Source organism: Myotis nattereri, assembly GCF_964212035.1.
Source record: "Myotis nattereri genome assembly, chromosome: X".
Taxonomy (NCBI): domain Eukaryota; kingdom Metazoa; phylum Chordata; class Mammalia; order Chiroptera; family Vespertilionidae; genus Myotis; species Myotis nattereri.
The window spans coordinates 27,801,143-27,823,928 of record NC_138078.1 but is presented as its reverse complement, the minus strand read 5'-3'; the positions used below and the strand labels follow the sequence as shown (position 1 = coordinate 27,823,928).

General features: G+C 42.8%; 1 protein-coding gene across 1 annotated transcript; it reads left to right on the top strand.

The window, feature by feature from the left end:
* Window positions 1-2,167: 2,167 nt before the first annotated feature.
* Window positions 2,168-2,752, top strand: LOC308511322 (RNA polymerase II subunit A C-terminal domain phosphatase SSU72-like; the record flags this gene model as incomplete). Its single annotated transcript, XM_081081360.1, has 1 exon — window positions 2,168-2,752. The coding sequence occupies one exon, from the start codon at window positions 2,168-2,170 to the stop codon at window positions 2,750-2,752; it is 585 nt and encodes a 194-aa protein (XP_080937486.1).
* Between the last annotated feature and the right edge of the window lie 20,034 nt (window positions 2,753-22,786).

Genomic DNA, 22,786 nt, shown 5'->3' with positions numbered 1-22,786 from the left:
AAAAAGGGAGAGACTGGGAGCTTCAGTTGCAGGCTTGGCCTGCCTGAAAACAGCCCTCAGCCCCTCATCCAGGCTGGCCAGGCACCCCAGTGGAACCCCCACACTGAAGGGCGTGCAGGCAGTCTGAAAACAGCCCTCAGCCCCTCATCCAGGCTAGCCAGGCACCCAAGTGGGACCCCCCACCCTGATCCGGGACACCATTCAGGGCAAACCAGCTGGCCCCCACCGTGCACAAGGCCTCTATCCTATATAGTAAAAGGGTAATATGCAAACTGACCCTAACAGCAGAAAGACTGGGAATGACTGGTCACTATGACACACACTGACCACCAGGGGGCAGACACTGAATGCAGGAGCTGCCCTCTGGTGGTCAGTGAGCTCCCACATGGAGAACCTCTGCTCAGCCACAAGCCAGGCTGATGGCTGCCTGTACAGTGGTGGTGGTGGGAGCCTCTCCTGCCTTCTCAGCAGCGCTAAGGATGTCCAACTGCAGCTTAGGCCTGCTCCCCACTGGCAAGTGGACATCCCCCGAGGGCTGCCGAACTGCCAGAGGAATGTCTGATTGCCAGCTTAGGCCCAATCCCCTGGGGAGCAGGCCGCAGCCAGCAGATGGTCATCCCCCGAAGGGTCCCAGACTGTGAGAGGGCACAGGCCGGGCTGAGGGACCCCCCCCCCCCGCCCGCGAGTGCACAAATTTTTGTGCACCAGGCCTCTAGTCTATATATAAGAGGCTAAGTGACCGCCCGTCTGTCTGACCGACTGTCTGACTGACCAGCCAGTTCATACGATACACACTGGCAATTTAAAAATAAACTTTGGTTTGCACATACATGATACATATAAAGCTCTTGCTGGCGCCAATCGCACACGTGTGTTTCAATCTGTCATTGTCGATTGTGAAATTGGTTGACACTTCTATTATAGAGAAAGGGTGAATAGTGATATTAAAGTATTTCTTCTAATTAATTTCCATTCAATGTGCACAAGTCCATGCACCTGGCCACTGGTAAAGAATAAAAAGTTTATTTGAGCAAAGGAGAGATTGCAATCTAGGACACAGATTCAGGTAAACAGGTAAAATGTGCTCCAGAGGGAACAAAGAAAGACAGGGTTTATACAGGCCCAAACCAAAAGGGCTGTTCTCATTTTGGTCCTCCAGGTAAATGAAGGACTTGGGCTCGGTCAGCAGGGATTGGTTAGATCCATCCTGTACATGGAGGATGCTGGTTTTTGAAACTGACTGGGTGAAGACTGCAGATGGTCTGGTCACCATAATGAGGAGGAAGTAAGGCCCATGTATATCCATGTAGCAATCCTTGATCCAGGATGTTTGGTGTTGGCCTTGCACTGACTTTAGGAACAGGTCAGCTTAACACTAATTTAACATTAATTCAAGATCTAAGAGGAAATGTGCATGGGTCTCACTTCCTCAGTGGCCTCCCCACTCTGTTTTAAGTGACCCCCTTAGTGATGCTTATTCCATTTTGTTTTTCTATGATCAACTTAATGCGTGAACTCAAGGTATAACGACCTCAGGTCTCTTACTCTTGGATTCCTCCCACATCTTTTTAATGGCTTGTCATTTCAAATGAATTTGCAACCAGAGAGTGGGGTGGTAGCGACAGGAGTAAAGAAAACTTTAAAATACATGAGAACTTCAGGAGGGAGAAGAAAAAATCAATAAAGAAAAGCCATGGTGCCAGTGGGCAGTCCCCTGTGAAGATATTGGCCTAGGCCAGTGATGGCGAACCTAGGCCTCACACACGCAGAGCAGCAACACGCCTGCACAGGCCTGATGCCCAAGCGGGTAGGCCTCTCTCATTCCATGGCTGGGGATCTGGGCCAGTGAGAAGAGGCCTCCGGATACTGTGCACACGGCCCACACTGTGCACAAGACACTGTGCACCCGGCCCCACACTGTGCACAAGACACTGTGCACCCGGCCCCACACTGTGCACGGGACACTGCACACGGCCCCACACTGTGCACGGGACACTGCACACGGCCCCACACTGTGCAACGGACACTGCACCTGACCCCAAGCCTTACGTCCCCCCAACGGCTTCACGTTACGTCACCTAAGCCCTAGGGGAGCGTAAGGCTTGCCGGCCTGAGAGCGCCTCTGCTGGGCGGGGCCAGTGCGACCAACGACCAACGACCAACGGCCATGGCATCGGCGCAGCTGCGGGTGGCGGTGGTCTGTTCCAGCAACCAGAACCGCAGCATGGAGGCCCACTACCTCCTCAGCCAAAAGGGGTTCGCGGTCCGGTCCTTCGGAACGGGGTCCCACGTGAAGCTCCCCGGGCCGGCGCCGGACAAGCCCAACGTGTACGATTACAGCACCACCTACGACGCCATGTACTGGGACCTCCGCCGGAAAGACCCGGAGCTGTACGCCCGGAACGGGGTGCTGCGCATGCTGCAGAGGAACAGCGCCATCAAGCCGCGGCCCGAGCACTTCGCCAGCTGCCAGGAGCCCTTCGACCTGATCCTCACCTGCGAGGAGCGGGTGTACGACCAGGTGGTGCTGGAGCTGACCGAGCGGGAGCAGGAGACCCTGCAGCTGGTGCACGTGGTGAACGTGGACATCCAGGACAACTACCGCGAGGCCCACCTGGGCGCCATCCTCCTCTGCGAGCTGTGCCAGTGCGTCAGCCTCCTGGACGACGTGGACAGCGACCTCGCCGAGCTGCTGCTGGAGTTCGAGGAGCACAGCGGCCAGCCCTTCCTGCACACCGTCTGCTTCTACTGACCCGCTCCCAGGCCGCTGCCGCCCGCCGGGCGCCGCCTGTTCGCGTGTTCCTTCCCGATGCTCGTCTCACTCCCACCGCTGCCCATGGACAGACAGACCCAGCTCTCCTCCCTCGCACAGAAGGTCCTCTCACTCCCAGGGCTGCTGCCCATGGACAGACAGACCCAGCTCTCCTCCCTCGCACAGAAGGTCCTCTCACTCCCAGGGCTGCTGCCCATGGACAGACAGACCCAGCTCTCCTCCCTCGCACAGAAGGTCCTCTCACTCCCAGGGCTGCTGCCCATGGACAGACAGACCCAGCTCTCCTCCCTCGCACAGAAGGTCCTCTCACTCCCAGGGCTGCTGCCCATGGACAGACAGACCCAGCTCTCCTCCCTCGCACAGGAGGCGAGATGCGCGTCCGAGCAGATGAGCAGCCATCAAAGGTTTTCATCCCACTCACTTCCACCTCGAAGTGGGATCTTGTTTATGAGTTTTTCGTTAACTAATAAATGGTCTATAGTTCATTCCTCCCGGTAGCTCTGTCTCTCATTGTACACTTCTCCCCGCCCCGACCTGGCTGGAGTGTGGGAATACCGAGGGACGCAGCGGGGCTGCACCCATTAGGAGAGGACGTGCAACTGTCCAATAAACAGACGCAGCCGGTTCTTCTAAAAGCCAGACGCCCCTGCAATTCTGCTGGCCCCATGGAGCTGTCTCGGGGGACCGCTGTCTTGGACACCCGCTCTTGGCCCCAGACGCTTTGGGTTGCCCAGCGGATGAGAGATGAGCCTGAGCGAGCTGCCGCGTGGGAACCCAGGGGGCGGGCTGCGGCGCTGTGGGAAGGCACATGCAGTGGCCTGTAGGGACTATACACGCAGCTCTCCCTCCCTTCCTTCCTTCGTTTCCGAGCTTCCCCTATGCAAGCTGAATTGTATAACCTCATTGGTGTCAACAGGAATGTGGTGGGACCATGACATCACCTCCGCTGTTGACGGGCCCCTATGGGATTGCGTCCCTTTACTCAGCGCCTGCGTGTTCGCTCGCTGTTCTGTAGGGAGAGGGAAGCCCTGAGTGTCAGGGACCCAGGAGCTGAGAAAAGGCCAGCCTGTGCTGTGCAGCTCCCGCGCCTTCTGCAAGGGCTGCCGCCAGCAAGGAATGCCTCCAAGGGGTTAGAATGGTCCCCTGCAGAGTCACACCTACAGGATGTGAGAATGTTGGGGGACACTACACTGGTTCCTCCCAGCTGTTTCTGGATCTGAGGTGCTGTCCTTTGGGAGTGGCACATTCCCTGGAGCTGCAGGTATTGAGGTTTTAACAATGAGATTTGGGTCTAACAAATGGATGCATTGCACTGTGTGTTGTAATCACAGGAGATAGGTTTTTCTCTCATTATGAGCTGTCATGTGAAAGGTGAAGGGTAAACAATGGAATGGGATATAGTCAATGAATCATGCCCATGCGGCTCTATTCTGATGCTTTCTGAACGTATTGGTGCTAAGAAAAACCCCACACGTTGTTATTCTCATGGGTTTTCCACAACAGGGACTAGGATTGCTGTTGGAATATGTAGGATGCCACAGATCTGCACTGTGTGTGGTTCTCCAGGGCATAAAAAAGCTTTATGTCAAAGCTTAGTACAGTATTTCTTTTTTTTACCTGTGACAGGAGAGTTTTAGGAAACTAGTTTTGTCAGTGGCCCAGGGAACACAGGTAGCTCAATTTTCTGAAAACAGAATTTGGTCTTCCATAATTTCCTTTTTAATAGCTACCGTGGAGAAACTACTTACTGTAGAACAATTATACCATTTATAGAGCACTTGATTGTTTACCAGGCATCTTCACATGTGATTTCAACCCCAGCAAGGATTTATTATTCTACTTTTTATAATACAAAAGTGAGGCCTGTAGACTTTAAAGAAATTTCCAGAGAGTGGCAAAACAGAAAACAAATACAAATACAAATCTTCCTCTAAATCATATACTTTTCTCCCAATAGCAGCTTGTGACTCTCACAATGAATGCAGAATACCTCTACCCCAAATTTGGAGCAAGAGGTTTGGGTAGAATGTGCCTGTGTTGCTCACACTGGCATTTGGATGCCAAGACAAACCAGGCAATCACTTTCGTTGTTTGGCTTAAAGTATTGGTTCTCAGGTGTGCGCCCTGGGCCAGCAGCCCCATCAGCATGACCTGGGAGCTTGTAACAAACAGACTCTCAGGCCCCAACTCAGACCTACTGGATCAGCAACTCTGGGGAGGAGCCCAGAAATCTGTGTTGTGAACCAGTCCTTCAGGTGATCCTGATGCCTGCTGCTGTTTGAGAAACACGGATTTAAAGGTACAATCTCACAAATGTCCCCTCCCCTCCCATCCCCTTATCCCACAATCCAGCCTTTAGTTGGAAAGCCTTTTCTGTTGCAAAATAAGCATTTCCTGCATCAGGAATGTTTTCTCTATAACAGTGAGCAAAAAACAGGCACAAATGCTGTGAGAGTTTGGAAGAGAGAGGAGATGAAGGAAAACGTTGCTAGTTGAGAGCATAGCGTTATGCTGGAAGGCTGTTAGGAGTCTCAGGGCTTGGGACTTCAGAGTTGAGAAGAGAAAACAAGAAAGAAAATGAAGAAAGGGCTGAATTTACACTCTCTAAATGTACACTTTCCAATTATGTGCAAGACTAGTTCTAGCACAATCAGTTACTTTTCCTGAAATGCTATTGTCATTTAAAATTGATAATTGCAGCCCATTGGTTCAACTAATCAATTGATACCATCTACCAAGTTTAGAAATAAAAGCAAACATGGTAACTCTCAGTAGAAATCAAGGAACGGGGCATCCCTTCTTCATGTCTGGAAAGGATCTGGGTAATGCAGACGTAATATGTATTTGTCCGATGGAATGTGCCTGGACAAGCTCCTAAGACACCTAAGACACGTCAAGGGAACTCCATGGGTTTGGAGGAACTAATAACAGAGTACAAAGTAACGGCAAGCGTTTATTCTCCTCACAAAGCCCAACTTAGTTTGTTTCACGAGTCTTTGCTGCACAAGTTAATAGTTACAACCAATAGGTTTACCAGGTAGAAATCACAAGGATGCTTTCTTGTTCATTTAAAAAAGTCAATAGAGAGATGCCGTGCTCTTACATAGTAGTGGAAGTCCCTTTCCTGTTGTTTACTTTTGTCCACATTTGGGCCCAGGTAGGATAGTAACTTCCATGGAACTTGTCATAATGACAGGCAGTAGCCCCATTCTTGAGCGTTAGGAAGAAGCATTGGTGTGTCCCTTGCTGGACCCTTTGACTCTCTAATGCTAAATGGATGCACTTAGAAAAGTACATTTTACCTGATAGTATAGAATGTGAAGGCCTTGCTATAGAAATGTTACTCATTTCTTACAGATACGTGCACAAACATTTGGAGAGTAATTTCCCTCAAGTCAAATGCCCTTAGTTTCAGGAGCAGGCTCCACTCCTCTTTAGAGCAGGAGAGCCTAATTGATGCTATTGTCATTTCCAACTTCCCCCCTTTTAATCTTGGCCACAGGTATGTATTTGTGACCATGCACTTCACAGAAAGCCCTCCAGTGGCCAGCCCATCTTTTCAGATTCATTGTTTAATGTTTCTCTGAAAGTCATTTTCCTATAGGCCAGACTTATTTTTAACAGTTTTATAGAGATATTGTTGACATAAAAATTGTGCATATTTGAAATATAGCCTTGATGTTTTGATATCCATACACATTATGTAATGATCACCGCAATCAAGCTAGTTAACATATCCATTACCTCTACACAGTTGTGATTGTGTGTGTGTGTTAAGAAGATTTAAGGGCTATCGTATCAGCAGATTCCAAGAATACAAAACAGTATTATTAATGGACACCACCATTGCTGTACATTAGATTTCTAGAACAACACAAGTTATCAAACTATTTCTCAATCACATATTTTTAAAATTATTTGGATATAGAATCTTGGAGGAAAAAAATATTAGGTTTAATTGAGCAACAACAATAAAACCTCTGTTCCTTTGAACCTCATACCAGTCATCTATGACATTATCTAGGAATCCCATCATCCACTCTCCTCATCCTGTCCAATCACTGAGACTTTTCCACCTGGATCCTGTTTTCTATCCTAATTTCTCCATCATTCTTGATGATGCAAACATCCTTGTAAGTAATGTCTCCAGTCTCCCTTGCTCCAGCCTCCTATTGCCTTTACAGGGTGGGAAGTCGGTGACTAATATTCATAGGGGTCCCTAGGGACCAAACTCTAGTGTAGAGAAGGAGGGATGCTTATGTAAATGCAGCCTAAAATTACATGAGGTGTTTGCTTATTTGTCTTTATCATCTTGGAGCTGTCATGGCCCCTGATTGATTGATATTGAGGATGTGTTTCCTCAGTCAATGAGATTCTAGAAAATCAGCTGCATGTCAGAAAAACAACCCTGGTACCCACCAGTGGGCTGCCTTGTTCTGTGGTCCTACAACCAGCTGGACTATGCTGTCTCATAGGGCACCGGGTCAGGTTGGTGACATGTGTTCTATCCATGGTTTTTGAATCTGTTCCAGCTCATTGTTTCTGTAGGGAACGCGACTGAGAGTTGTTTACATGGGTTTCGTGACAGAACAGATCCCTGAAAATGATTTAACTCCCTGTAGTTGGTTTTTACAGCCTGTTATTGTGAAGGTTGTCCCCGAAGCCAGCTGCTGGACAGCAATTAGTACAGTACTAGTGAGACAACAGAATGGAGGAGAAAATGAAGGTGGAAGGTTGTGTCCAATCTGGTCCAAGTAACCCGAAGTTTTATGCTAGCTTCTAATTGAACACTTATAAGTGTAGGGCATACTTACATATTTTTAATTCTGTGTCTACAAGGTACAAGGTCTTGTTTTGTCTTTGTGTCAGTGGTTAAAACTGTACCTGATATGGTGGTCCTGAACCTCCAATGTAGGGATGCTTAAGCCCCAAACCAGCAGTTCTAAACCTGTGAGTGGCACACCCTTTTAACAGTCGAACGACTCTTTCACAGGGGTCGCCTAAGACCATCCTGCATATCAGATATTTGCATTATGATTCATAACAGCAGCAACATTACAGTTACGAAGTAGCAACGAAAATAATTTTATGGTTGGGTCACAACATGAGGAACTGTACTTAAAAGGCCAGAAGGTTGAGAACCACTGCCCCAAACTGATGGTTTTATTTTTATTTATTTTTTTATTGCTTAAAGTATTACAAAGGGTATTACAAATGTGTCTTTTTCCCCCCCCCCCGCCCTTGACTATCCCCTGGCCTCCCCCACCCCCCAGTGTCCCATGTCCATTGGTTATGCATATATGCATGCATACAAGTCCTTCGGTTGATCTCTTATACTCCTCCCTCCTGCCCACCAACTTTCCCCGGCCTTCCCACTGCATTTTGACAATCTGTTCGAGGCAGCTCTGCCTCTGTATCTATTACTGTTCAAAAGTTTATAATGGTCTCTATTATCCATGAATGAGTGAGATCATGTGGTATTTTTCCTTCATTGACTGGCTTATTTTCACTAAGCATAATGCTCTCCAGTTCCATCCATGCCGTTGCAAATGGTAGGAGTTCCTTCTTTTTTACAGCAGCATAGTATTCCATCGCGTAGATATACCACAGTTTTCTAATCCATTCATCTACAGATGGGCACTTAGGCTGTTTCCAGATCATAGCTATGGTGAATTGTGCTGCTATGAACATAGGGGTGCATATATCCTTTCTGACTGGTGTTTCTGGTTTCCTGGGATATATTCCTAGAAGTGGGATCACAGGGTCAAATGGGAGTTCCATTTGTAGTTTTTTGAGGAAACTCCATACTGTCTTCCATAGTGGCTGCACCAGTCTGCATTCCCAGCAGCAGTGCACAAGTGTTCCTTTTTCTCCACATCCTCTCCAGCACTTGTCGTTTGTTGATTTGTTGATGATAGCCATTCTGACAGGTGTGAGATGGTACCTCATTGTCGTTTTGATTTGCATCTCTCAGATAATTAGTGACTTTGAGCATGTTTTCATATGTCTCTTGGCTTTCTGAATGTCCTCTTTTGAAAGGTGTCTATTTAGGTCCTTTGCCCATTTTTTGATTGGATTGTTTATCTTCCTTTTGTTAAGTTGTATGAGTTCCCTATAAATTTTGGAGATTAGGTCCTTATCAGATATGACATTGGCAAATATGTTTTCCCACACAGTGGGTTTTCTTGTTGTTTTGTTGATGGTTTCTTTTGCTGTGCAGAAGCTTTTTATTTTGAAGTAGTCCCATTTGTTCATTTTCTCTTTAGTTTCAAGTGCCCTAGGAGTGTATCAGTGAAGAAATTGCTTCAGCATATGTCTGAGATTTTGTTGCCTTTGGATTCTTCTAGAATTTTTATGGTTTCCTGCCGTACATTTAAGTCCTTTATCCATTTTGAGTTTATTTTTGTGTATGGTGTAAGTTGGTTATCTAGTTACATTTTCTTGCATATATCTGTCCAATTTTCCCAACACCATTTATTGAAGAGACTATCTTGGCTCCATTGTATGTTCTTGCCTCCTTTGTCAAATATTAATTGAGCATATTGGTTCGCTCTGATTTCTGGGCTCTCTATTCTATTCCATTGATCAATATGTCTGTTCTTGTGCCAGTACCAGGCGGTTTTGAGAACAGTGGCTATGTAATACAGCTTGATATCTGGTATTGAGATCCCACATACTTTGTTCTTTTTCAGGATTGCTGCAGCTATTCGGGGTCTTTTTTTATTCCAGATGAATTTTTGGAGAGTTCGTTCTAGATCTGTGAAGTATGCCCTTGGTGTTTTAATGGGATGTGCGTTGAATTTATAGATTGCTTTGGGTAGTATGGACATTTTAATGATGTTCAATCCATGAACACGGTATGTTCTTCCATCTGTTTATGTCTTCCTCTATCTCTTTTTTCAATGACCTGTAGTTTTCTGAGTAGAGGTCTTTTACCTCTTTAGTTAAGTTTATTCCTAGGTAGCTTAATTTTTTTGGTGCGATGGTAAATGGGATTATTTTTGTAATCTCTCTTTCTGAAAGTTCACTATTGGTGTATAGAAATGCCTCAGATTTCTTGGGGTTAATTTTGTATTCTGCTACATTGCCAAATTCATGTATTAAGTCTAGTAGTTTTTTGATGGAGTCTCTAGGGTTTTCTATGTATAATATTATGTCGTCTGCAAATAAGGACAGTTTTACTTCCTCTTTTCCAATTTGGATGCCTTTTATTTCTTCTTCTTGTCTAATTGCAATGGCTAACACTTCCAGTACTATGGTGAACAGGAGTGGTGAGAGGGGGCATCCCTGTCTTGTTCCTGTTCTTAGGGGAAATGGTGTTAGTTTTTGTCCATTGAGTATGATGTTGGCTGTGGGCCTGTCATATATGGCTTTTATTATGTTGAGGTATGATCCTTCTACTCCCACCTTGCTGAGAGTTTTTATCAAAAATGGGTGTTGAATTTTGTCAAATGCTTTTTCTGCATCAATTGATATGACCATGTGGTTTTTTTCTTTCAGTTTGTTTATGTGATGTATCACGTTTATTGATTTGCAGATATTGTACCATCCTTGCATCCCTGGAATAAATCCTACTTGGTCATGGTGTATGATCTTTCTGATGTACTGCTGGATCCGATTTGCTAAGATTTTGTTGAGGATTTTGGCATCTATGTTCATGAGGGATATTGGCCTGTAATTCTCTTTCATTGTGTTGTCTTTACCTGGTTTTGGTATTAGGGTGATGCTGGCTTCATAGAATGAGCTTGGAAGTGTTACTTCCTCCTGAATTTTTTGTAGTAGTCTGAGGAGGGTAGGTTTTAGTTCTTCCTTGAATGTTTGGTAAAATTCCCCTGTGAAGCCATCTGGTCCTGGGCTTTTGTTTGCTGGAAGCTTTTTGATGACTGCTTCAATTTCTTCCATAGTTATTGGCCTATTGAGATTTTTAGATTCTTCCTGATTGATTTTTGGAATGTTGTATTTTTCTAAGAATATGTCTATTTCCTCCAGGTTGTCTAGTTTGTTGGAGTAGAGCTGTCCATAGTATTTTTTAACAATCATTTGTATTTCTGTGGGGTCTGTTGTTATTTTGCCTCTATCTTTTCTGATTTTGTTTATTTGGGTCCTCTCTCTTTGCTTCTTTGTCAGTCTGGCTAGAGGTTTGTAAATCTTGTTTATCCTTTCTAAGAACCAGCTCTTGGTTTCATTGATTTTCTGTATTATTTTTTTGGTCTCTATGTCATTTATTTCTGCTCTAATCTTTATTATCTCCTTCCTTCTGCTCACCCTGGGGTTTTTTTGCTGCTCTCTTTCTAATTCTTTGAGTTGTAGAGTTAGATGATTTACTACCATTTTTTCTTGTTTTTTGAGATAGGCCTGTAGAGCTATAAACTTCCCTCTTAGGATTGCTTTCATTGTGTCCCATAGGTTTTGGATTGTTGTGTTTTCATTGTCATTAGTTTCCAGGATGTTTTTAATTTCTTCTTTGATCTCATTGGTAACCCAATCAATATTTAATAACATACTATTCAGCTTCCATGTGTTGGAGTATTTTGGGTTGTTTTTATTGTAGTTTATTTCTAATATTATGCCATCGTGGTCTGAGAAGATGCTTGGTATGATTTCAATCTTCTTGAATTTGGGGAGACTTTCTTTGTGACCCAATATGTGGTCTATTTTTGAATCTGTCCTTTGAGCACTTGAGTAGAATGTATATTCTGTGGCTGTGGGGTGAAGTGTTCTGAAGATGTCAATTAAGTCCCTCTGATCTAGTGAGTCTTTTAGGATTGCTGTTTCTTTGCTGATTGTTTGTCTAGAGGATTTATCCAGTGATGTCACTGGTGTATTAAAGTCCCCTACTATGATTGTATTGTTGTCCATCTCTCCTTTGATATCTTCCAGGAGTTTTTTTATGTATTTGGGTGCTCCTGCATTGGGTGCATATATGTTTATCAGGGTTATATCTTCTTGTTGTAATGATCCCTTTAGTATTATGAAGTGGCCTTCCGTATCTCTTGTTATGGCCTTCACTTTGAGGTCTGTTTTGTCTGATATAACTATTGCTACCCCAGCTTTCTTTTCCTTGCCATTTGCCTGAAAGATATGTTTCCATCCCTTCACTTTCAGTCTGTGTGAGTCCCTTCTAATGAGGTGGGTCTCTTGTAGACAGCAAATGTATGGGTCATGATATTTTATCCATTCATCCACTCAATGTCTTTTGGTTGGAGCATTTAGCCCGTTTACATTTAAAGTTATTATTGAAAGGTACTTGTTTGTAGCCATTTCTTTTTTTGTGTGGCTGTTTTCTTTCTGAGCTTTTTATTTCTTCTTTTTACACCAGTTCCTATAGCATTTCTTGCATTGCTGGCTTGGTAGTGATAAACTCCCTTAGCCTTTTTTTGTCTGTGAAGCTTCTTATTTCCCCTACAATTTTGAATGATAGCCTTGCTGGATAGAGTATTCTTGGATTCAGTCCTTGGCTTTGCATCACTTTGTAAATTTCCGTCCATTCTTTTCTGGCCTGATGTGTTTCTGTTGAGAAATCATTTGATAATCTAATGGGAGATCCCTTGTATGTAACTTTCCGTCTCTCTCTTGCAGCCTGTAAGATTCTCTCTTTGTCCTGAACATTTGCCATGGTAATTATGATGTGTCTTGGTGTGGGTCTTTTCGGGTTCACCTTGCTTGGGACTCTCTGGGCTTGTGTGACTTTTTTCTTCCCCACCTCAGGGAAGTTTTCTGATATTATTTCTTCGAATAGGTTTTCTAATCCTTGTTCATCCTTCTGTTGTTCTGGCACCCCTATTATTCATATGTTGTTTCGTTTCATGTTGTCCCAAAGCTCCCTTAGACTCTCCATTTGTCTTTTAATTTTTTTCTCCAATTGAAGTACAGTTTGGTTGTGTTTTGCTTCCTTGTCTTCTAATTCACTAATTCGGTCTTCCGCTTCTCTTAGTCTACTGTTGATACTTTCAATGGTGTTTTTTTATTGCAGCTATATCGCTCTTCATTTCTTCTTGGGTCTTACTTAAGTTGTTGATTTTTTCATCTGTTTCTTCTAGCTTCTTCCATATGTTATCGATTTTTTCATCTGTTTCTTCTTGCTTCTTGCATAAGTTGTCGATTTTTTCCTCCATCTGGTTTATGCACTCTTGGATCCTTATTCTGAATTCTTTTTCTGTCATGTTACATGCCTCTGTATCACTTAGCTGCTTTTCTGGCGAGTCCTCCTTTTCTTTCCTTTGAGGATTTGTTTGTCTACCCATGTTTGATCTCACTGACATATATAGATATTGAGTCGTTCAGTGGCTGCTTCCTAGGTGGCAGTGGCTCCTCGGGCTGTGGTTGCTCCTTGGGCAGTTGTGGCAGCAGCTGCTCCTCTATTGGGAGCAGGTCCTCTGATGGGTGCTGTTCACAGCTGTTGTGGCTCTTCTGGCTGGTGGAGGGAGGCTTCACACACAGCAGCTGTTCCTCAGACAGAGCGCGTGGTGATCAGGAGGCCGCTGTTGCTTGGATCTGCTTTCTGTGGGGAGAAGCAAGGCTCCTCTGAGTTCTCGTAGTCACGCTGCTTGAGAGCCGTTGTTGCCGGGTTAGTAGCTGGTCTCTGGATACCGGTAACAGCCACCCAAGATGGCACAGTCTCTGCCCAAACTGATGGTTTTAACCACTCTGCTCAATTTCTGCTACCCCTGCCCCACTTCCCTCCTCAACTCCCAAACCCTCAAGATAATTGAGAAATTATCTACATCTGATCCATCTTTGTGTTTCTTCACTTGGTGTATATATAGTAAGTGTTCAATATTTGATTGTAAAATGAATACAATTTTATAAAACAGATCTTCAGTACGTCCTAATATTTTTAAGAGGCTTGTGCACAAAATGAAAAAAAAAATCTGTATCAAAAATAAAAGTCTCTTTCCCTCTTGGTCAATAATATTTTAACAGGTACAATGAAAAGAGAAATATTTAATTCAGGGAGAGGTAACAGTATGTTTGGTTTATGAGGAAAATATGACAGCTGAGTAACAGGCTCAAGTGCTATAGCCCTCCCTACCTCCGTGGCCTTACAGTGACCTCATCATGGGCAGAGGCACCTCCCTGCCCTTTACTTTCAGCTTGATCTGCTAACTTGCTCTGTCCTATGATATGTGGGTGGAAGTGACTAAGAATCAGTTTTAAATCTAGACCTTACAAGGCCTCACATATTTCTTCTTCCCTCTTGCACCTCAAGCATTAGCATGAGGAGAGCTTTGGCCAGGTGGTTCACTTTCAAACTGGGTCTCCAATGAGACACATAGAGTAGATCTGAGCCCCGCCTACTCAGATTGTCTGACTTTCAGTTGTTTGATTCACCCCATCCAATTGCAGATCCAGTGAAATAAATATTTCTGTTAAAGCCACTGAATATAGCATATGTTCCTATTGTTTTCAGAGTTAATTGCCAGGGGCTCTAATTGAACAATGTGCTGTATAACAACAATGATTTGCTCACTTGCTCCCACGCTTTAATATTTTAGAGATTGCCCAGGATTGGGAAGCTAGGACAGTTAACCTATTAAACAGCCAGAGACATTCTCAAGTCTGTCAAGAAGAGCAGCCTCCCTGAGATAACACCTTAATGTAGAGATTATATCCTTTTTTTAGCAAATTAGACTTGGGTATTCATAAGCATGATTAGAAAATGTCTAATATTGTCGGCAATTCACTTTAAAACATTTAAAATGTGGTTTGTGTTATGCATGTGTTATATTCCACTATCTACCCTAGAGCTCACTAGTGAACACTTACAGCCCCTAATCAATAGTATACACTTCTGGGTCTAGTTTATTTATTATTTCAGAGCCTGTATTCATGAATTCAGCCCTCCTGGTGCTCTTCCGTTATCTTTATTTCTGAGCAGCATCAGGTGTTTTGTTAATTAGAATAATGTAAAGAATGATTTTAATTGTGAAGTCAACATATGTGGATTGGCTAGAAATATTATCTATGTTTCTGCCTTTGCAGGAATTGGATAAGACATCCTGAGAAGTCAGGGTCCTGTACGTCTTAAACTGGTGCCCAAGATCTATGATTAGCTCTGGTTCTTATATGTAGCCACTTTTGGAGGATTCTGAATAGTCTCAAGTCAGTCTTACATAGAAATCTGCAACAAAATGTTTACTGAAATGCCTAAGAGAACAACAGTATAACCACTTTCTCATAACTATGGTATCTGTAGAAGACTGCACTTGTAGGACATTTGGTCCTGTCCATAATGTCCAATGAGTCATTTAGTCCAGGTCAAAAGGCCCTTGATATTTGGTTCTGCCAAAACTTCACCATGAATTACAATAAAAAACAACATAAATACAAATTTAACAAAGTTAAATGTTTGTATTATTAAAAGAATTATGGACCAAGTATCTCCATGGACTTTTTGGACAGGACCAAATACTAAGGACCTTTAGGCATAGACCAAATGTCTACATGGCTGCTTTGGACAAGATCAAATGTCTATTAATCCAGAACACTCTGAATTATAGCAGGGGTGGGTAACGTCTAGCCCATGGGCTGTATATGATCTCCAAAATCATTTGGTCTGGCTCCACCAAGGCATTAGGTCTGAGTTAAGTAAATGTTAGACCAAATATAGCAGCTAACTTTTAAGTTGATAATTTTGTATGGCCTGGAAATGATGTTATAAATATCCAAATGGCCCTTGGCAGAAAAAAGGTTCCCCACCCCTGAATTATAGCATACTATTGGTGGTGAGGTCCTGGGAGCAGAGACATAGAGACATTTTTCTGTCACTAACTATTATAGATTTCCAATATCCACCAAGGCAACCTAATATTTGAGTATACCCAAATTGCCTTAGTTCAGTTACAATTGCTTCTTAAAAAGATTGAGTTGGCCCAGCTGGTGTGGCTCAGTGGTTGAACAAGGAGGTCACGGTTCAATTCCTGGTTGGGGCACATGCCCAGGTTGAGGGCTTGATCCCCAGTAGGGAGTGTGCAGGAGGTAGCCAATCAATGATTCTCTCTCATCATTTATGTTTCTATCTATCTCTCTCCCTCTCCTTTTCTGTCTGAAATCAATAAAAATATATTTACAAAAAAGATTAAGTTAAAACCTAGTCATATGTGGAATGAATAAATGAAGGGGGTATATATCTTCAATGAAATTTTACTAAGCAACATAAAAGTGTTGCTATATGTAACATAGGGTAAATCTCAAAAACATTATGTTGACGTGTACACTTCACATTTTGCTGTATATACTAGTATATTCTACCCCAATTAAAAAATAACTAGCCATAAGAAAGATATCAAGAAAATCAGCATATACATGACATGCCAGGAATTATCCTACCTATTCAGAACTCTGATTCTTGCCTATAAATTCTCCTAATTTTCAAACAAATTTTGAATTACAGGCTGCCACCTTCTCATTTTTCCATTTATTTTGAGGCTCCCAGGAACTTCAAATATTCAGCTAATTGCATTACAGGAGGGCCACACTTTTGTACAAATCCAAGGCTGCTTTCAATAGACTATGGAGTGAATATGTGAAGAGCTCCTGCAGGAATTTTGCAGGGACAGATGGCACTAACTAGAAACTAGAACTCTTTCGACTATACTACATTCTAGCATGAGATTTTCTTTTATTTAATTTTGTGGGTTGCTTAAGGTAAAGTGATTCCTTCAGTATCGATTATGCAAATTCAGTTTATTTAAAAAGAATAGTATGTTGATATATTTTTCAAGTAGTTGAAGATTAAATGAAAATTTTAGTTGTTTTAGAAAGCTTATTTTATACTTTAAATTTAAAAATGTGCTATTCAATTGTGAAAAAACAAATTATAATAAATGAATAAATAAATAATTGATAAACTAATTATATAATTCATACTTTTAAAACTTTGGTCTGCTCTTTCCAGGCTTAACTTTTATTTTTCTTATAACCTTTCTACTGTAGCCTACATTTATATGAACTTTAGAACTCTGAGATTTTTTCCTTCACCATTCATCTCATTAGTATTTCAAGACAGGCTACCAGAGTGGCAGCCTGGGTCAGAGTGAAGTGAATATTGATGCTAATATTGCATGCTTTGCCCTGTGTCAATCAGAATACTGCCTCCCCAAAGATTAAGAGATAAAAATATCTGGAAAGAATACAGACCAGAAAAAATAGATGAATAATATGTCCAAGGTGAAAATAGCTTAAAGAAATTATAATGATTTACTCTAAAGGAGTAAGGCTGAAATCAGAATTCTCAGGTTTTGTTTCTTTTTGAAATCTCATAAATTGCACATTATCTTTTTAATTTTTAATTTTGAAATAATTTTAGGCAGTTGAAAAATAGTACAGAAAATATGATACCTCTTCACCTAGTTTTCCCCAATTATAACAACCCATGCAACCATAATGTGACAGTCAATGAGAATTTAACATTGGGAGTTCAAGAAAATAGCAGATGAATAGGCAGACCTGTCGTGCACCTTGTCCCAGGGCCAAACTGGAAATACAACTAAATTGGAGAAGAATCACCTGGAATTACCAAGTGAGGTCCAGCTGATGAGGACACATATCAAAGAAGGACAGAAAACACCTGGAGATAGGTAGGAAGGGTGACATCAAGAGAGGAGCTCACTCAGCTTTCAGGGGTGGCAGGCCAGCAAGCTGAGAATGAGGAGAGAGCTCCTAGCTATAAGAGGGTCTGTTCCCTCAGAAGAATGAGGCCTGGAAACCAGGCTGAGCTCCACAGCCCAGAGCACCAGAGCCAAGGTCAGTGGCCCATGTAACAACCAGCTGTGATAGGTGGCAGGGCTGCTGGCTGCAGTGGAGTTTGGAGCCGGTAGACCAGAGCTGGTCGTAGAGAAAGCAACAGTCTCATTTTGTTGTTGTTTTTTGTTTGTTTGTTTTAAACCCAGAGCACAGGAGTCTTCATTTGCAGCTTCTCACTTGAGGCTTTGGTGCAGGGAGGAAGACGAGGAGTTGAAGTGACTAAAGAGAGGCTGGGGTAGGAAGTATTTCGGGGAGATGTGGAAAAGCAGTAGCTAGGAGTCTTTGGTCTTAGGCCCCCAAATGAAATGGCCATTTTTTCCTGAGAGGAGCTAGCTGCTTGTCCCATCTTTAGGGGTCGTGCATGCCACACCTTCTATTTTTATCTTTCTAGAGGAAACAAAAGGAGAGACCAAGCCTACAGGTTTGAAAAGTCACAGGAGCATCAGTAACTGGATTTGGGGACAGACCATCTGATCCATTATCCTGGGAACAGGACTGGTACTTTCCCCACACAGGAAAGCTGATAAAAACTCCAGGTCTCCAGCCCACCCCGCTGGTCTCCATACAAGGATCTCTGTCCAGCCCAGGGAAGAGTAATATTTTGGGCCACTCCCAGAGGAGTATATATGGGACAGGGAATCACCCACCAAATTCCCTGAAAACTAAAAAGCACTTCCCCTGCCTAAAGCCCTTTCAGAAATACACTGTTGAATGACTAAGATTGACAGCTGGCTAGCAGGCAAAAGGGGGCAGAGGTTTCTGTGGTCCCAGTCCTAGGAGCCATGCTGCTAACAAACAAATGTTAGAGGGCAGATTGGCCCCTCCTGCTTGCAGTCAAGGCCTATGGAGACAAACACAAACGGTGGGTCAGTGGATTGCTTGGAGCTTCAAGAAGGTTGCTGAGAGCCAAAGGAGGACAGTTCCTGACAGTGGGTGGCACCTAAGTACCACATAGGAAACCCAAAATTAGCAAACAGAATTAGAGCAAAAGGGAACTTCCATGAGATACTAAACACTGCTGAAAGGAATGCCACTTCACTTTTCTCTCTCTTTTTCCCCTTTTTTCTTCTGTAATCTCTTTTTTTTTTTAGTTTTTCTCTTCCCTTTCTTTTATCCCCCTTTTAAATTTATCTTCATCTGCTTTATTGATTTATTATTTATTCTAGTCAATTGTTTTGTTCATATATCTAAGTTGCCTCTTCCCTTTTCCAATTCAGTTTTTTTCTTTTTTTCACTACTCAATTTTTAAAAATATTTTTATTGATTTCAGAGGGCAAGGGAGAGGGAAAGAGAGAGATAGAAACATCAATGATGAGATAGAATCATTAATTGGCTGCCTCCTGCCTGCCCCTTACTGGGGATCAAGCCTGAAACCTGGACATGTGCTCTGACCAGGAATCGAACTGTGACCTCCTGGGTCATAGGTCAATGCTCAACCACTGAGCCACACCGGTCAGACCATTTTTATTTTCTCTTTTCATTGTCTCTTTTCTTTTTCTCCTGTTTTCTCATCTTTTTTCCTTTTTTAAATTTAGCCTACCAGCTTTCTCCTTTATTTTACTTTTAAATTCTTTTCTTTTTTCTTTTCTTTTAACATCCTTTATTTCAAACCATTTTCCTTTCCCTATTTCCCTAATTCTTTTTTTCTTCTAGAGAAAAAATTATTTATTTATTTATTTTAAATCTTTATTGTTGAGATTATTACAGATGTCCCTCCACCCCCCCCCATAGCTCCCCTCCACCTGGTTCCCATCCCACCCCAGGCCCTCACCACACTATTTGTCTGTGTCCATAGATAATGCATACATGCATATAAGATTTTTGTCTAATCTCTTTCCGCACCCCCCCACACACGTCTTTCTCTATGAGACTTGTCAATCTGTTCCATTTCCATGCCTCTGATTCTATTCTATTCACCAGTTTATTCTGCTCATCAGATTTTTTATTCATTTGATTTTTAGATTCAATTGTTGATAGATATGTATTTGTTTTCATTTTGTTGTTCATATTTTTTATCTTTATCTTTTTCTTCTTCCTCTTCTTAAAGAATACCCTTTAGCATTTCATATAATGCTGGTTTGGTGGTGATGAACTACTTTAGTTTTTTCTTGTGTGGGAAGCTCTTTATCTGACCTTCAATTCTGAATGATAGCTTTGCTGAGTAAAGTAATCTTGGTTGTAGGTTCTTGCTATTCATCACTTTGAATATTTCTTGCCACTCCCTTCTGGCCTGCATAGTTTCTGTTGAGAAATCGGCTGACAGTCATATGGGTACTCCCTTGTAGGTAACTGACTGTTTTCTCTTGCTGCTTTTAAGATTCTCTTTGTCTTTTGCCCTTGGCATTTTAATTATGATGTGTCTTGGTGTGGTCCTCTTTGGATTCCTCTTGTTTGGGATTCTCTGTGCTTCCTGGACTTGTAAGTCTATTTCACCAGGTAGGGGAAGTTTTCTGTCATTATTTCTTCAAATAGGTTCTCAATATCTTATTCTCTCTCTTCTTCTGGCACCCCCATAATTTGGATGTTGGTATGCTTGAAGTTGTCCCAGAGGTTCCTTACACTATCTTCATATTTTTGGATTCTTTTTTCTTATTGTTCTTCTGGTTGGGTGTTTTTTGCTTCCTCATATTTCAAATCATTGATTTGATTCTTGGGGTCCTCTAGTATACTGTTGAATCCCTGTATATTATTCTTTATTTCAGTCAGTGTATGCTTAATTTCTGACTGGTCCTTTTCTATTTTTTTGGCATTCTCACTAAGATCCTTGAAAGTCTCACTAAGTTCTTCAGAGGTTTCTCGAAGATCCTTGAGTAACCTTATAACTGTGGTTTTGAACTGTATATCCAGTAGTTTTCTTTCTTCCATTTCTTTCATTTGTGACATGTTTCTTTGTCTCCGCTTTTTTGTTGCTTCCCTGTGTTTGTTTTTCATGTATTGGGTAGCTGCAAGTCTTCTGGAGTTGATAGAGTGGCCTGGTGTAGTATGTGTCCTATAGGGTCCAGTGGCTCAGCCTCCCCAATCACCTGAGGTGGACACCCTTGGTGCACCCTTTTGTGGGCTGTGTGCACAGTTTTGTTGTAGTTGAGCCTTGATTGCTGTTGGTGTCACTAGGAGGAATTGACCTTCAGGCAAATTGACTGTGGGGGCCAGCTGAGACTGCAGTAGGAGATCAGCTGTGCAGGAGGCACCCTTATGGAGCAGGACTTGCTTAAGTGGGGCTCTGTTGCTCACTGAGTCTGCTCCTTGAGTGTGTCACTTATAGATGTAAAGAATTGTAATCTGGTGTGATCTGACACTGACCACTGGGTACACTGGCTCTTGGGTCCAAGGAGGTGCAAAGTAAGCCACTGCCTGGGGCCATCCAGCAGCAGCTACAGAGAGATCTGCAAATTCCTCCTCTTTGTATGGGGTTTGGAAGTGCCCAGACGAGGCCCAGCTGTGAAGCAAGGCAGGATGGTGCTGGTGCCAGGTCTTGGGCCTTTTATTGATAGATTTGGGGCTCCCTGACCCAGCTGCAGCTTGTTTGACAGATTTATAGCCTAAGAAAGGACTGACCATTCATATGTAAAAACCACTGCACACAGCTTGGGTGGTGTTGTAAATTGTGTGGGGTTGGGTCTCAGGGAATCACCAAGGCAGAGCAAACATAAATGGCTGCCAGTCAGCCCTGCCCTTGGGAGGTCCCAGCACGGGAACAATGACTGCTGTGAGCACCCCCATCTGAAAGAAAGCCACCCCTGAGTTTCTGCCCTGATGCCAGAGAGTCCAGTTTCTCCCCATTTGTTTCTGGGTCCCCCAGAGCCTCACCTGGCACTGGAGCTCAGAGGAAATGGGAGTTTTTAAATTCAGTTCATGGTGCCACCTTTTAAGAGGAACAGCTAGGTCTCCAGCAGCTTGTGTGTCACTCAGCCCCAATCTGCACTGGTTGTTAGAGTCCGTAGTTCTTACTTCCTGTAGGGACTTCTTTCCCCAGCCCTGGAACCCTGGGCTTGGTGTCTAGTGTGGAGTTGGAACCCTTTGCTCCTTCTGGTGGCCTCTACAGAGGCAATCTACCTCCTGATTAAAAAAGCAGCACACCTAGGTGCCGGAAGAGCCAGTTTCACCTCTGCCCCTCCTACCAGTCTCAGTGTGCTTTCTTCTTTACTTCTCTAGTTGTAGTACTTCCATTCATCCAGCTTTCTGGCAGTTCTAGATGATAGTTGTTGTGTATTTTAGTTGTAATTTTGATGTGGTTGTGGGAGGCAGTGAGTACAGGCGTTTACCTATGCCATCATCATGGTGCTCCATTTCCCTAATTCTTTATTGTTATTTTCTTATTTCAGCTCTGGTTCCCACCTAATGTTTTTTGTGTTTTTTTTTGTTTGTGATTTTGTTTGTTTGTTTTGTTTTCTCCTCTTATTTATTTCTTCTTTTTTTTCTATCATTTTTGGTCTCTTTTTTCTTTCCTAATTTTAACTTCTCTGGTGGTTGCTTTTGTTGATGCTGTAGGGGTCTTCCGTATGTTTTTGTTTTGTTCCTTTTGTTTTGTGTTTTGTTGTGTTGTGTTTTGTTCTGTTTGGTCATCACCATCACAACAACTCACACACCATGGTCAGGAGTGTGTCACATATTCACCCAGCCTGAGAGGAGACTCCATCCATGAACAGGACTATAACATTCAAGATCCAACTACAGCAGGAGAACACAAATAAATCAAGTAAGGGGCCTTCCTAGAGCACCCAGCTCAGGAGATCTAAGAGATTGCACAATTGGGTCCCACAAAAGACCTCTAAAAGCATCACCTCACAAAGTCTGGAAGGCATAGCAGTTAGATCTAATGCATAGAAATAAATACAAAGGGACAACAAAAATGGGGAAACAAAGAAACAATCCCCAAATGAAATAAAAAGAGAATTTTCCTGAAAAGGAAATAAATGAAATGGAGGCAAGCAATTTGTCAAATAAAGAATTCAAAGTAATGGTAACAAGGGTGCTCAAACAATTCAGTGACCACTACAAGAAACTTAATGAGAATTATAAGGAACATACTAAGAATTATAAGGGATTTAAAGAGAGGTAGACCAACTTGAAAAGAGACTTGAAAATTAAATAAGCATCATTTTGAAAGGAGGAATGACGTAGTTGAAATAAAGAATACCCTGGAATGATTCAACAGTAAACTAGAAGAAACTGAGGACTGAATCAGTTAATTAGAAGATAATATAGAAAAAAACACCCATTCAGAGCATCAAATGGAAAAAAAAATTAAAAAGTAGGCTAAGAGTCCAA